Raw genomic sequence first — 14,548 nt, 5'->3', positions numbered from 1 at the left:
GGTGATCTTTTCATAGCTGAACTCTCCACAGGATGATTTGTTTGTAGCTGAACTCTCTACAGGGTGATTTGTTTGTAGCTGAGCTCCTACAAGGTAACTTCTTCTAGCTGATCTATCTACAGGGCGATTTGTTTGTAGCTGAGTTCTCTACAGGGTGTTTGTTTGTAGCTGAACTCTCTACATGGTAGTTTGTTTGTAGCTGAACTCTCTACAATGTGACTTCTTCTAGCTGAACTCTCTACAGGGTGACTTGTTTCTAGCTGAACTCTCCACAGGTGATTTGTTTGCAGCTGAACTCTCTACAAGGTAACTTCTTCTAGCTGATCTTTCTACAGGGTGATTTGTTTGTAGCTGAATTCTCTACAGGGTGATTTATTTGCAGCTGAACTCTCTACAAGGTGACTTCTTCTAGCTGAACTCTCTACAGAGTGATTGATTTTTTTGCAGCTGAACTCTCTACATGGTGGTTTCTTTGTAACTGAACTCTCTACAGGGTGATTTGTTTGTAGCTGAACTCTCTACAGGGTGATCTGTTCGTAGCTGAACTCCCTACAAGGTAACTTCTTCTAGCTGATCTTTCTACAGGGCGATTTGTTTGTAGCTGAGTTCTCTACAGGGTGATTTGTTTGCAGCTGAACTCTCTACATGGTAGTTTCTTTGTAACTGAACTCTCTACAATGTGACTTCTTCTAGCTGAACTCTCTACAGGGGATTTGTTTGCAGCTGAACTCTTTACATGGTAGTTTCTTTGTAGCTGATCTCTCTACAGGGTGACTTATTTCTAGCTGAACTCTCTACAGGGGATTTGTTTGCAGCTGAACTCTCTACATGGTGGTTTCTTTATAGCTGAACTTTCTACAAGGTGATACTTCTAGCTGATCTCTCTACAGGATGACTTGCTTCTAACTGAACTCTCAACAGGGTGATCTGTTCATAGCTGAACTTTCTACTGGGTGATTTGTATGCAGCTTAACTCTCTACATGGTGGTTTTTGTAGCTGAACTCTCTACAAGGTAACTTCTTCTAGCTGATCTTTTTACAGGGCATGTTTGTTTGTAGCTGAGTTCTCTACAGGGTGATTTGTTTGCAGCTGAACTCTCTACATGATGGTTTCTTTGTAGCTGAGCTCTCTAAAAGGTGACTTCTTCTAGCTGATACAGAGTGACTTGTTTCTAGATGAACTCTCTACAGGGTGACTTGCATGTAGCTGAATTGTCTATCAGATTAAGTGTTTGTAGCTGAATTCTGTACAGAATATCCTGCAATGTAATATAATTCTGTAGTTATAAACGTAGCAGAATGCTCTATTAGGGTGACTGTTCTTTTAGAGTATCTCGATCTCGCATTTGCTACACGTAGTTGCCTTTCGAATCATAACTCAGTGGTCTGTAATCCGATTCTTCTGTACTACTGCAAGGACTTTCTATGATGATTATTCCAGCTACACACTGATTTTCAGCTCATTGCTCTAAGCGGTTTGCCTGGTAGATGTGAAAACCAATAGATTTTTTATTCATAAAAATCGATCGCGTAATTTTGACACAGGTTGAGTTTTGTCATATCTCCATGGTCTTTATCTCAATTTCTTTCAAACCACAGAAAGGCACTCCTACGATGGTTAGTCCATCTACATATAAATTTTCAACTCATTCCTCAAAGGGGTTTACCCTGTAGGCGTGACAGACCTTCGACCTTATTTTACGCACATAATCGGTCATAACTCCGTGTATGTTCATGGGATTCCTACCAAAGTTGGTACTGAGATCCGCCCTAATGAGCCCTTCAAGTGTGCCAAATTTCAGCCCTATCCGAGTACGCATTCGTGTTTTATGTAAATATTTTAATAACGACAATTCAGGTGAATTTGCATGGTGCCGCTTGGTCTTGGCACAAAATTCACCTGAATTGTCATTAGGCCCCTATTTTTATTTTATTATTTATTTGGTGATTATTAGTTTCTCATCCACCGCCCGCATCCTTCTTAAGCTACCGCTTGGTAAGCCATTATTTACTCTGTGCATGCTCAGAAGAACTGTCATGCTACAATCGGTCCCCCCAAAATCGGTCCCCCCGGACCAGTTGCAGCAACCATACTTGGTCCCCCCGGACTACTTGCAGCACTGTAACTTGTCCCCCCCGGACAACTTACGCCGCCACAGTTAGTCCCCCTCTGCCATAAGTGGTCCCCCACTGGCTTTATCATAGACTCGATCATAGAGATCTTTGAGAAGGCGTAAGGCTAGGCACAAAGTGCCCCACTGTGCCGACCTAGCTTCCCATTCCACTGCATGCACTGCGGCCTCCGAGGTGGCTTATAATTACTAGTATGCGTACGTGTTATACAAGATCGAGATACTCTAATAGAGCAGTCAGTCAATATTCTAATAGAACAGTCACCTAAAATCTACAGTTGCATTGGTACATTTAGCCTGTTAAGGATATCTTACAAATGAACTTGAAATGCATGCGATCTTGCATGTTATGGTATTCTTTAGGTCTATAATAATAATCTGCTGGCATGATTGTCACTCTATAGAACTCTTGATCAATGTAGTCCACATAAAAGCAGTATGATCTAAACCATTCAAATTTTTTTGTTCTGCAAAATGTTTTAGCTTCTGGGGGGCACAGATCCCTACACCATATACTGTTCACCCCCTTTGATAAACCCTGAATCAGCTGCTGTAAACATTAGGGGTAAAAACACTATAGCTAGCTATAGTACATACAGTGGAACCTCTCTTAACAGACTCCCCGAATTAAGGACACAATAGAATAAACCTCCATAATGAGGACAAAAATTTTGGTCCCAACTGGTCTGGTTAAAACATTTTACCTCTGAAAAAGGAAAACCTCTATATTACAGCAAAAAGTGGCCAAAAATTCTGGGTCTCACAATGTCCGTAATAGAGAGGTTCCACTGTACAATTAAACTTGCAGCTTAATGCCGACAAGATAAAATGACATAGCACCAAAACGTTAGCTGATACTATTATTAGTGTTACTATTATTAGTAGCTAACTATTAGTGTTCATAGTATTGAAGTTGACTGGCACAATCCACTGGCAGAGCAAGAAGCTACTGGAGGTTATCAGCTGTGATGCCTGAGCATAATGCAGGAGCGGATCCAGACTATTTAAAAGGGGGGTTCCATTTCTGGAGTGGAATTGCAACTTCAGCATAGCTATAAGTTGAAGACCAACAAAAAAAGGGGAGGCCTTAACCTGCTGACAACAGCTGCTCCTAACCATAGATATACCCTTACCAACTCTAGATACATAACTTGCTACACTGCTCCTCAAAAGACTGCTGTGACTGCTCTATTAGAGTATATCGATTTGACTGCTCTATTAGAGTATCTCGAGTAAGAGAGGCTCTTTCAAAAGGGGGGTTCCATGGAACCCTTGGAATTCCCCCTGGATCCGCCCCTGTAATGTACCCACATCCAGGCATTATAACTATAGTGCTATCTAAATGATGATGAAAAGTATAATGGAGGTTCTTGGAAAGGTAATCTTATGTTGTTGACATGAGGCATGATTAAATTAGGAGCTGGATTTTCATACAAGTATAGTTGAGTAATATATACCTTCACTGATTCATGCATAACAGTATAATGCAGTCCACGATGAGCTTATATTGTAGTCATTTAGTCTCCAGGAAGATCAGTGCCATCTGAATCAATAGCTATGTAGCAGTTGTAAACTGGAACTGCAATTTCACCATCTATATTCACCATCTATAATTAAAGTACTTGAGCTCTTTACAGCTACTGACCATATCCTGCACAGTCAAGGAACATAATGCACAAGAAGAGAATGTCATAATATCAAGTAATAGATCAGAGATACCAGATATCGTTGTCAACATTAGTTGTTTGTAAAGATCATGTGATCAATAACTAACTTACTTACACTTAAATAATAATGTTATTTTATATTGCATGTATACTCTTTTAGAGTCCTGCAACTTTGAGTGGCCTGTACAATCTTCGCGATGAATTGTGTATCAGTGCTTTTGTGAAGTGTTGTTGTGAACATGGTGAAACCTTTTCTATATAACCATGTGACACCCGCGACCCTGTGTAAAATGGTGAAATATACAGTAACTTAAATAGTTGCATGAACATCAAGTGGATCTTTCAGATTTGGCAATTATTTAACTTGATTAGTAGTCATTCTAACCTATATCATAGCACTGGCCAACAGTGAGGGTGGTCTGGTCATAACACTGATGCTTCAAGTTCACACATATATATGGGTACATTTTCACACAATTATGCTTTGAAAATAGTCTATTATGCTTTTGAGCAGTGCTCAAAATCCAGCCGATGGTGCTCAATATTTAAACTTTGTTTTTGAACATCAAGAGGTGGTCAAGTTTGAATAGCCACTATACCGATTTTTGAAACTGAGATAATAAATGTTGCAGTGTTTAACCAAGTAAACAAGGTATATGATATGGCCAGTATAGAACAATAAAACCATTGTGTGTGGTGATTCAATTAAACTATTACATGTCACACTCTAAGTTTACTAACTTATTGGCTTGTAAGAACCACTTAAGGTCGCCAAACTGCAATAGTTCTAGTATCATTAATGGAGAGTGTAAAGTTTACACACTAAGACTAGAATAAAACTCTTCAGCTATAGCCCGCCTGTATATATAGCATTTTTGGCAAAACTGACATTTTAGTACATGCTGACATGTTCAAAAAATTATTGTCTATAACTATTGAAGCTGCGTATGAGACGTGAAACATGCAGATTGATTGATTGATTATTGCTTTACAGTACTGCATACAAGTATAGAATAAGAGATGTACAATTAATAAAATCTTTAGGGTACAGTACTGATGGTCTACTAGCTCAAGGCTACCGGTCATTAAAAATCAACAATTTACTTACTGTATTACATTATGAATTATAAAAATTACATTACTTATACTTAAAGAGTTGCATTAAAGGGGGTGGGGTGTGTTGGAACATCTACTACATGGGCATAAAAATGAAATGTACAAGGGTTGTCAGCTAGTAGCTCCCAATCACTGTCCAAGCCTATATCGAAGTAAATTAATGATTTTCACCATTGGTAGAACAGCTGTCTAACCCATACTCCAGCCGAAATTACAGTATAGAGATATGATCATGTTTTATTATAGAACTGAGAAAACTATAGCCAACTGTTCGGGTGGTGTGTCATGGCCTCTGGAAAGTGGAGATGGTAAATTGAGCATTGCAAGTTACTCCGAAGTGGTGAAGATTCCCAAAAGCTTTATTTGTAGCCTCTTCCGGAGATGCATTTTAGTGTTATCCTGTCACATACTGCTGACAACTCCATGTGGATGACTACATGACACCATAAGCTATGTCATAGCATAGATAATATATACCTTACCCGGGATTGGAAACCGGACACACTTCAATACAAAAATCGCGAGCCGTCAGCATTGTAATAATTAACACTTTCGCTTTGATATGTAAGGTTTCACCTCGCCGACAGAAGAAAGGAAAGAACGGGTAGATAAGCTACTAGTTATGAACATGAAGAGGATTTACCGTGGTGGTAAGAACAATACTGTTGTATTACTTGCATACAATCGTCAAAATTTTGAACAAATAGCGTTTGACGCGGTTTATGCAAAAAATGGCTTTTTAGTCGTACCCTCGACTTTTGGGGTTCGTAGAGCAGTGTGGGAGCGATATATTTCGATGTAAACTACACTGTTTGAAAGCTGAGACATTAGCGGACAAAATCATGCAACTTAAAACCCTTAGTTTTACCGTTTATGCCATCAAATTGCAGCGCAACTGCGAAACAAGCGATTTTGAGGTATTAAGTTTTGAGGCCTACAGGTCATTTTCTAAAGGCTACTAACTTTCTTTCTTAAGTATTTCCTGTAATTCATATGTGTACAAACAAAATAGGATAGTTTTAAGGCTGCTGACTTGTACTGATGTAGGCGAAATCCTTGAATCTTCAAGTGAATGCAAGTATTTCCTTTTCAGAACTGTTGCTTTATCATGTACCACGGTAGTGTCATGTACCACGGTAGTGGTACATAATAGGGATCAGGCAGAAATTTTTCAAAACACTCTAATAGAACGCACGCCAAAAGCAGCCTTCCGGGCTTTAGATTTTATTTCTAAAACATTCTAGACCTTTCTTTTGTGTTTACAACACTAGCCAACAAGTATTAAAAGTAAGGGAAATGGTTTTAGGTGTTTTTTAAAATTTTGAAAATGGTTAGATTCTCCATCTTCTTTCTTTCTTCTTTCTTTCTTGTTTCGCGCGCCTACAGCTCGTAGGAAGTAGATATCAGCCCTAAAAACGTATGGCGTATTTAAAAAAACATTCGTACCCAGGTCTGTGTGGTATTAAAATCTTCCCTCTCTAATGCGATTGCGAGATATAGAGCAAGAATCACTCTTCGAGACGCCATTCGATCGAGAAGCCATACAGATGATAATATAGAATTGTTTAAAATTCCATTGCTTTAGCTCACAGGACTAAAATGCATCAAGTTGTATCACACTAAACATTAAACATAACTATTGTTTACTGAAACTCGGGTTTTAGACTTCCTTCATTACGAGACAGTGAAGGGGGTGTGGCCCGCACCTCGTCACTTAAACTATTACTGTACGCCTTTCGTGTATACTTTCTATTATATTCTTCAGCTGTTTACCAGCTAAGAGTCGACATAACAAGGCTTGTAAGCTATTGGAACACACTGGTAAATTTCGAATTGAAAAGGGGTGTGTCCCTTCCGTACGCGATTGAAAAATAAAAAGCGGGATACTCCGTATACTCAGCACTTTAATTGGAGTCGACCACGTTTAGTCAAGCGTGTGTTTTACTCGTGTTGAGATTTCGCACCGCTTCGTTGCAGTAAACGGTCACACTAGTGGATTTATCTACTCGTCAAAGGAACGTGGTATTGTTTACTGTATTGTTAACTGTATTGTTAACTAATTGTTTATTAAACTTATTTATGTAATTGTTTATTGCCAGTTGATATTACTATGGGTTTCTTTATTAAACAATCATGTACTGTTGAACGTATATTTAAGAAGTAGTCCATGTGCATGGACATGAAAAAAATCATGAAACTAGTGGGGCAAAAAAATTATTAATTTTCAACAAGTAGAATAGGGATCAAAGATTTGATTTTGAAAAAAACTGCGTAAACAAGAAGTAATAGGGATGATAATCCACAAAATTCTATGCATCATCAGTTCAAAGCAAGTTATTTGAATAGTGTACACTCAATTTGCGATTCCTATTTCAACTTGTGGTTAAATTTTGTTAAAATGTTGAAATAGGAATCGCAAATTGAGTGTACACTATTCAAATAACTTGCTTTGAACTGATGATGCATAGAATTTTGTGGATTATCATCCCTATTACTTCTTGTTTACGCAGTTTTTTTCAAAATCAAATCTTTGATCCCTATTCTACTTGTTGAAAATTAATAATTTTTTTGCCCCACTAGTTATTATGCATATAGCTATAGTTTGCACTGGATTTTTTTACAGATGAATGATAGGAGAGGTCACAGAAAGCTTAGACTTCATAGTAACAAACACTGGCAGCCTAAACCTAAGAGGCTACCAGTTTCAATTCCTTTGAGAGATGTGTCAGTGCTGAAGGTGTCTCTGCCACTGTCATTTCAAGTGTCTCTGCCTTTGTGCTCATTTGTTGATGCACCAGTCAGGTCTTTGGATATTTTGCACAGTAGACTGAAACAGTATAATGGCATTCCTTCAGGTATAGTGACACAGTGTGTGCAGATGCTTAGCTAAATCGTTCCTTTTACAGGGTGGATTGATACAATCCAAAATGCAGAATTGAGAATATTCCAACTGGGTTATTTTGAGTCTGGCACTGAGGTTTTAAGATCGTTAGCCATTAAGGAAGACTTCTCATGGATTGTGAATTATAAAAGAGAAACTCTGAAGCCCTCATCTGCTCTTTTGAAAGACATTCCGACATCTCTTAATTCAGGTATTGGTTGGATTGCTGTACGATATTAAACATGCAATGGAAATTTTATGTTTCCTGTAGTTTCACATGTATCAAACTTTATCAACATTCTACGTACAAGCAAGGTTTGCGAAGGCAACTGTGATGATGCATTCTTGAAGCTCCCAAACATTCAGAATGGCGAACTCTAAGATAATTCAAGTAAGCTGTCCTTTCTGCATACATTTAACTGTATGTAAAGTCAATAGAGCATGACAAGTTTTATGTGTGCATACCTTTGTTGTGTTCACGATACTTTGATGTGAATAACTTTTGTAGGAACCAGCACTGTGGCAGCACTGGACACCGCAAGGACTGGTAGTTTATCCATCTATCATGTTGAGTGTGATATATTGATGAACAGTACAGAAGAGTCCAGGCTGTGCATATGTTGTAAGAAATACAAGAAAACACTATCAGCTATGCTGTCACGTCGCCGAAAAGATCAGAAGACTCATCCCAGCAGTCATACAACTTATGCGAATTTGAGTGCGTCTGAAAAAGATGAGCGTTTGAGAAATCTACACCAGGAGAGCAAAAAAGCAAAGCTTCGTGTTTGTCGATTACAAGAGAAGATTTCAACTGCAGCTACCCAAGACGGTGTAACCTTAAATGTTGATCTGCATGATGATATGAAGGCTATGATGGATGCAACCACAAAGCAAGTACATTCTATGTATCCAGAAGGATCTTTTCAACGCCTTTTTTGGGACCAACAGCAAACAGCATGCTCTATAAAGGACTCTCGGTCAATGAAGTGGCACCCACTAGTCATTAAGTGGAGCTTGTATCTCAGACATTTATCTGGAAAATCATATGAACTACTGCGGAAAACAGGGTGCATCAAACTGCCTTCACAAAGAACACTGCGTGATTACACCCACTATACATCAACTACCATCGGCTTCTCTGCAGAAACAGATCGAGAGCTTTACGACATTGCTTTTTTGAGTAACGAGCTTAACAGATATGTCTTCTTAGTCATGGATGAAGTTCATATCAAGACTGACCTTGTATATGATAAACACCAGGGTTCTTTAATCGGCTTTGTCAATCTAGGCAACACTAACAATAGACTGCTTGAATTTGAGAATGCTTTAGGTGAGACACAACATGAACAACAACTCGCAAGTTCAATGTTGGTGCTAATGGTGAGAGGCATTTTTCAGAAGTTGAACTACCCATATGCGCAGTTTGCTTGTAACAACCTCAGTGGAGAGTTGATGTTTGACCCTGTGTGGGAGGCAATATCAAGGCTTGAGAGAATGGGCTTCCGTGTTTTAGGAATTACGTGTGATGGTGCATCACCAAATCGTCGATTGTGGAAACTCCACAATGCCAAAGATGAAATGGTCTACAAAGTACCCAACCCTTTTGCACGAGAGGGACCACGTGACTTGCATTTCATATCTGATCCTCCTCATTTGCTAAAAACAATTAGAAATAGCTGGAACAGTAACAAACGAAAATTATGGGTAAGTTGATAGCTATAGCTGCAATGAGAGTACGTTATTTTTCCTTTTACATTTAGTGCAATGGTAAAGATATATCATGGGGGCACTTAGAACAACTTTACCTTGATGATACAGGAGGACCACAAGCAGTACCCCAACAAGGAGGAGTTATTAGACAAGTGAAAAAGCTGAGGTACGAGCATGTTTATTTAACGACGTTTTCGAAGACGAGAGTGGATTTAGCTGCACAAGTAAGTTCACAAGAATGTGATTAGCATGCTATATAATGCATTATACATGTGTAGGCTCTTAGTGAGACAGTGGCTAAGTCACTTGAAGAGAATTATGGTGAAGAAGTACAGGAAACAGTCAAGTTTGTTAAAATGATCGATAAGTTTTTTGATTGCTTCAACGTATCCAATGCTGTTACTGGATACCACAGCAGGAAATCATTCAAAGATCCCTACACTTCTAAAAAGGATTTTCGTTTGCAAGTATGTTATTGGTATTATTATAATGTATGCATTGGGGTGTGACATTGTTTGTAGACAGTAGACCATTTTAGAGAACTACTTAGTAGATGTTGTACTTTATTGTTTGCTTATGCACTGCAGTGGCTTGAAGAAGAATTTTTGCCTTACTTGGAGAACTGGGAGAAAAGTGTCTATGAAAGGGAAGGATTTTCTCCAAAACAAAAGGAAATGATGTTAATGCCTAGGGAAACTCGTCTTGGCATCACTGTCACAGGTATTGCATGCAGTAATAATATATTATTTTAATTATCAATTAATCTTTTTTAGTTAAATCATTTGTGGAACTGGTTAAATACATATTCACCATACCAGGAGTTAAAATCTTCTTGAGTGAGAGGCTTTGTCAAGATCCTCTTGAAAATTACTTTGGCTGCCAGAGGCAACGTGGAGGGAGACATGAAAACCCAAATGTCAATGATTTTTGTAAGAATAGTCAGGCACTGAAAGTAATCAATTCTGTTTGTGGAAGCATTTCACAAGGAAATTGCCGTGGCAAGAAGCAGTCTATAGATATAGAGCAGGAGAGCAGGCCACTTAAGAAACGGTGCAAGGCTAAATGTAGGGACTAATCTTATTCTAAGCTTATAAAGCCACCAAGAGTGTTCAAAAGCAAATTGAAGTTACTGGCAGCCAAAAAGGTTAAAAAAAAGTCATTTGCTCCAAGAAAAGAATTGTTTACAGCTTCAAAATATTTGGATATTCCTGTACAGAAAGTTGTTACTGTTGATATGCCTGCCAGTTCAAGCGATAACCCTAACAGTAATGATGTGCCAGCACCAGTACTTAATGAAAAAGCAACATCAGATGTGACAGAAGCCTCCCATGAATCTTGCTCGAATGATCAGGTGAAAAGTCATAAGCATCAGCAAACTTCTGCAGAAGTAGACATTGTTGAAATGGATGAAAAGGATACACTTGCTGGCAGTCACGATAGAAATGATGTGACAGAAATGGACATATCATTTGAGCAGAAGGCCCATTCTACTGATGATGATATGATTAGTGAGGCACTAGGACCAGGACCTGCGGAGGAAGAATTATCAAGGTGTTGTACCATTACTTTAACACGTCATGACTTCTGGACTTTAAAAGATACCGGATGGTTAAATGACCAAGTAAGGCTATTCGTGATGTAGTACTTATTTTTTATGTGTTGCCATTTTCTTTTGCTAGGTGATAAACTGCTACATGAAATTAGTAGCTGAGGCCAACACAGATGTCTACGTATACAGCACATTTTTCTATCCAAAGCTTGTACGTTTTGGTTCCCAGGCAGTGTGCCGGTGGACAAAGGAAACTGATTTATTTAGCAAGAGGTTGTTGTTGGTTCCAGTGCACCTTGGAGCACACTGGTGTTTAGCAAGCATAAGCACAGCTGACCTACAGATTGTTTATTATGACTCGCTGCATGAACCAAATCCAGCATGTTTGGAAGCATTAAAATCATATATTTTAGAGAAATCATCCAACTGTGCCTCTACCACGGAATGGAATTGCTCTACTTCGCAAGGTGTTCCACAACAGACAAATAATTCAGACTGTGGTGTGTTTGTATGCAGAATTGCTCAGTGCCTGGCTAACAAAACTTCTTTCAACTTTAGTCAATGTGATATGGCTAGCATTAGGCGACAAATGGTATTAGAATTACTTCTGCAAAAACTGTTGCCTTAAATTCCATTTTTATTATCAATTAATTAATATTTTGCTTGTATCATTTACTGTGTTGTTGTAATCACAAAATAAAGTTGTGTTATGCATAGCATTGCAAATGTTAATAATATAATATACTATAAGCTGCTATCATACAAGTCTCTACGTAAGCTTTTTGACTGCTGTGTACTCTTTTTTGCTGACTGCTTAAATTTCTCCATCCAAAAGCTCGCATATGAAAATCCACGGATAGTCACATAAAGCTGCACTATTTCCTTAAGAAGTGCACTATGTACCTCCTTCTCACCAATCTCGAAATCTGCAGTGGAAATCAGCCAATAAAATTCAACATCATCACTGGAGATAACTTTTCCTCTTTTTTTCCAGCTGCTGGGTTGCTACCAAGTAACATTTTTAGGCATTCTCTCACTTCTTCTTCTATTGCAATAAACAATATAAATGTTGTTTCTTTAACATACCATAGCCCACCTCTATCTAGTGCTAATGTCCATTCTTCAGAACTGCCACATTCACTATGTTCTTCAGGTGTGTCCTTTGTTAAAGCCATCAGGCACAATACCATCTCTTCCTTAAGCTCATGTTTACTGCGTTCGATTTTCTTACGTAAATGTCTACAAACATAGCCGGCAGCATAACGAAGAGCATTGCCTTCGCGTTTTGTTACAGCTGGCGCTGGATCAACCTTGGTTTCAGCTGTACACCCTGTCACATGATCACTAATGTATCCCCTGAACAAAATATCAGTTAAATGCTGATACAGGATAGGTGTAGCAGCCACATTAGTGGAGTCCAAAAAATTTACCCAGTCATCTCGAAATTTCTCTGAAGAGCGCAACAGAAAAAAGTTTCTCCAAAGTTTCTCACGATTACATGATTTCTTCTTACAAGAGCTCATTGCCTGTTTCAGGTCTTCTGACAATTTCAAAACAAATGTTGTAAAACAGTTATTGTTGGCAGCATCAAGACACCAGTCCAACAGAATCTGTGCCACTTTTCTTGCTTCAATTGCTTCTGAGGACATTATTTTAAATGAATCATCATTCAATACGCTTCTGAGTGCTTCCACAAAAGCATCTTTTGCTTTGGGACCTGCATTGAAAGAAAAAGACAGGTATGGTATAGCATAGTAAGGTATATATTATCTATGGGTATAGCTAATGAATGGCTACATCAACATAACTTGCACACAAACAAGGCCAGGCCAGGCACATCAGTGATTGAATGTTTAAGCTGTAAAAATGCCCAAATTTTGCTACCAGCGCTGGTTGTTTATTGTTAGCTATAATGACAACGACCAGCATCGTCATTTCCATCGGATTCTCCGCTCTTCCGCTTCGAGCTCTTCTTTCTAGCACGAGTTCTTTTACGAGTTCCAGCATTCGCCATTTTATAAAACACGGACTGAATTACGGAATTACGTTACACTAAACTCGCGATACTACAACGCTGAGTGAACTTGTTGATAGGTGTTGATTGCCTCCGTTTCCAATCCCGGGTAAGGTATATATTATATTATCTATGGTCATAGTGGTGACTGCTCTATTTGACTGACTGCTCTATTAGAGTATGTTTTGTTAGTATTTTTGAAAGGGGATCGAAAGTTACACAAATTAAGAACCACGTGCAAATGCAAAACAATGCAATGTTCAGAATTATATGTTTAAGAATAGGTCATGCATTACTCAAATTTCGCTTCACTGCTTCAGGACATAGATATCTATGTTCAGGACTCGTATTCCGTGGAGGGCAGTGCGTTTTGATCAAGACGTTGAGCTAACACTGACTGGGAAGCTGATAGTGAATATTTCTTTGGGGGGGGCCATCTGTAGCAGGGCGGACCATCTGTAGCAGGGCGGACCATCTGCAGCAACTTTACATGGTCCGGCCGGACAACTTGAGGCGCGGTAGTTGGTCCGGCCGGACCACTTGCGGCGGGGGACCACCTGCAGCGTGACAGAACACGTGATACCAAACTGTTATAATTTTTGTTGATGAACGCTACAATGCGCTATATATCGCCAGGAGAACTGTTGTTTTCCTTAGCAAATTGCTGCAGTGCCAGTTGCAACCGTGTTCTATCGACTTCATCAAAGCAGGCTTTCAGTTGACTGTCGAAAAACAGTTGGTGATCACGAAAAGTAGAATCAGGTGGTGAAGGAAATGTTTGTAGTAAGAAAGAAAGACAATTGGACAAGGTCTGTACATCAGTGTGTTAATATTATAAAATAATGGCATAATGGTAATACCCTCCCGCCCGCATCATAACAATTAGAAAGGCTGGATGAGAAACTATAATTCGATACCTAGGCATTATAGTTGACACAAAGCTGAACTGGAATGAACACTGTAAATATGTTTCAGCTAAAGCTACTAAAGCACTCAATTTTCTTCGCCACTGCCTGTTCAATGCTCCTTCATCCATTAAATCTACTGCTTACAAATGCATTGTCCGCCCCGTTATGGAATATGCCAGTCCAGTTTGGCATCCCCATACTGCTAAAAACATCAATGCTCTGGAATCTGTTCAGCGTAGAGCTGCCCGTTGGGCTTCCAATAGTAGGTGGATTCCTTCATCTCACTGTTGGAGTAAGTCTTCTGACGAATGCATCCAAGCATTAAAGTGGCCTACCATTCAACAGCGTCACAACTACTTTACTATTTGTTGTATTCATGATAGTCTCTACCACAGGAATTCCTTACCATTTAGTGAACATTTTCAGTTGTCCCAAGCTCCCACAAGGTGTCACCCTCTATCTCTCCGGCCTGTGACATCGTCTATCAATTCGTTTCGTTACTCTTTCTTTGTGAACAGCCCATTTCTGTGGAATACCATACCCCATACCATCCTGTGAATTAAACAGCCAC

General features: G+C 39.1%; 3 protein-coding genes across 3 annotated transcripts; 2 read left to right on the top strand and 1 right to left on the bottom strand.

Moving 5' to 3' along the window:
* Positions 1-7,400: 7,400 nt before the first annotated feature.
* Positions 7,401-11,810, top strand: LOC136242640 (uncharacterized). The gene is made up of 9 exons (XM_066034085.1): positions 7,401-7,770; positions 7,822-8,007; positions 8,068-8,187; positions 8,305-9,500; positions 9,557-9,730; positions 9,785-9,973; positions 10,094-10,226; positions 10,280-11,127; positions 11,186-11,810. Exons 4-8 carry the CDS (start codon positions 8,382-8,384, stop codon positions 10,579-10,581), a joined length of 1,917 nt encoding a protein of 638 aa, XP_065890157.1. The 5' UTR covers positions 7,401-7,770; positions 7,822-8,007; positions 8,068-8,187; positions 8,305-8,381; the 3' UTR covers positions 10,582-11,127; positions 11,186-11,810.
* LOC136242260 (sentrin-specific protease 1-like) lies at positions 10,741-11,683 on the top strand. Its single transcript, XM_066033674.1, has 2 exons — positions 10,741-11,127; positions 11,186-11,683. The coding sequence occupies exons 1-2, from the start codon at positions 10,741-10,743 to the stop codon at positions 11,681-11,683; spliced, it is 885 nt and encodes a 294-aa protein (XP_065889746.1).
* A 183-nt stretch (positions 11,811-11,993) lies between the features above and the next one.
* LOC136242258 (uncharacterized) lies at positions 11,994-13,184 on the bottom strand. Its single transcript, XM_066033673.1, has 3 exons — positions 12,979-13,184; positions 12,152-12,772; positions 11,994-12,100 (listed from the first exon to the last, which is right to left on the bottom strand). The coding sequence occupies exons 1-3, from the start codon at positions 13,067-13,069 to the stop codon at positions 11,994-11,996; spliced, it is 819 nt and encodes a 272-aa protein (XP_065889745.1). The 5' UTR covers positions 13,070-13,184.
* Positions 13,185-14,548: the final 1,364 nt, after the last annotated feature.

This window comes from Dysidea avara, chromosome 13, assembly GCF_963678975.1.
Source record: "Dysidea avara chromosome 13, odDysAvar1.4, whole genome shotgun sequence".
Classification (NCBI taxonomy): Eukaryota; Metazoa; Porifera; class Demospongiae; order Dictyoceratida; family Dysideidae; genus Dysidea; species Dysidea avara.
This window is presented reverse-complemented; position numbering and strand designations above follow the sequence as displayed.

Excerpts from the sequence above, each read along its gene's own strand:
- LOC136242640 (XM_066034085.1), top strand. The coding sequence starts at position 8,382 with ATGAACAGTACAGAAGAGTCCAGGCTGTGCATATGTTGTAAGAAATAC. Across the intron at positions 9,731-9,784 it reads GAGTGGATTTAGCTGCACAA|GCTCTTAGTGAGACAGTGGC; the intron begins GTAAGTTCACAA and ends ATACATGTGTAG. Across the intron at positions 9,974-10,093 it reads AAAAGGATTTTCGTTTGCAA|TGGCTTGAAGAAGAATTTTT; the intron begins GTATGTTATTGG and ends TATGCACTGCAG.
- LOC136242260 (XM_066033674.1), top strand. The coding sequence starts at position 10,741 with ATGCCTGCCAGTTCAAGCGATAACCCTAACAGTAATGATGTGCCAGCA. Across the intron at positions 11,128-11,185 it reads CCGGATGGTTAAATGACCAA|GTGATAAACTGCTACATGAA; the intron begins GTAAGGCTATTC and ends TTCTTTTGCTAG.
- LOC136242258 (XM_066033673.1), bottom strand. The coding sequence starts at position 13,069 with ATGGCGAATGCTGGAACTCGTAAAAGAACTCGTGCTAGAAAGAAGAGC. Across the intron at positions 12,773-12,978 it reads CGATGGAAATGACGATGCTG|GTCCCAAAGCAAAAGATGCT; the intron begins GTCGTTGTCATT and ends CTTTCAATGCAG. Across the intron at positions 12,101-12,151 it reads GACATTAGCACTAGATAGAG|AAGAAGAAGTGAGAGAATGC; the intron begins GTGGGCTATGGT and ends TTATTGCAATAG.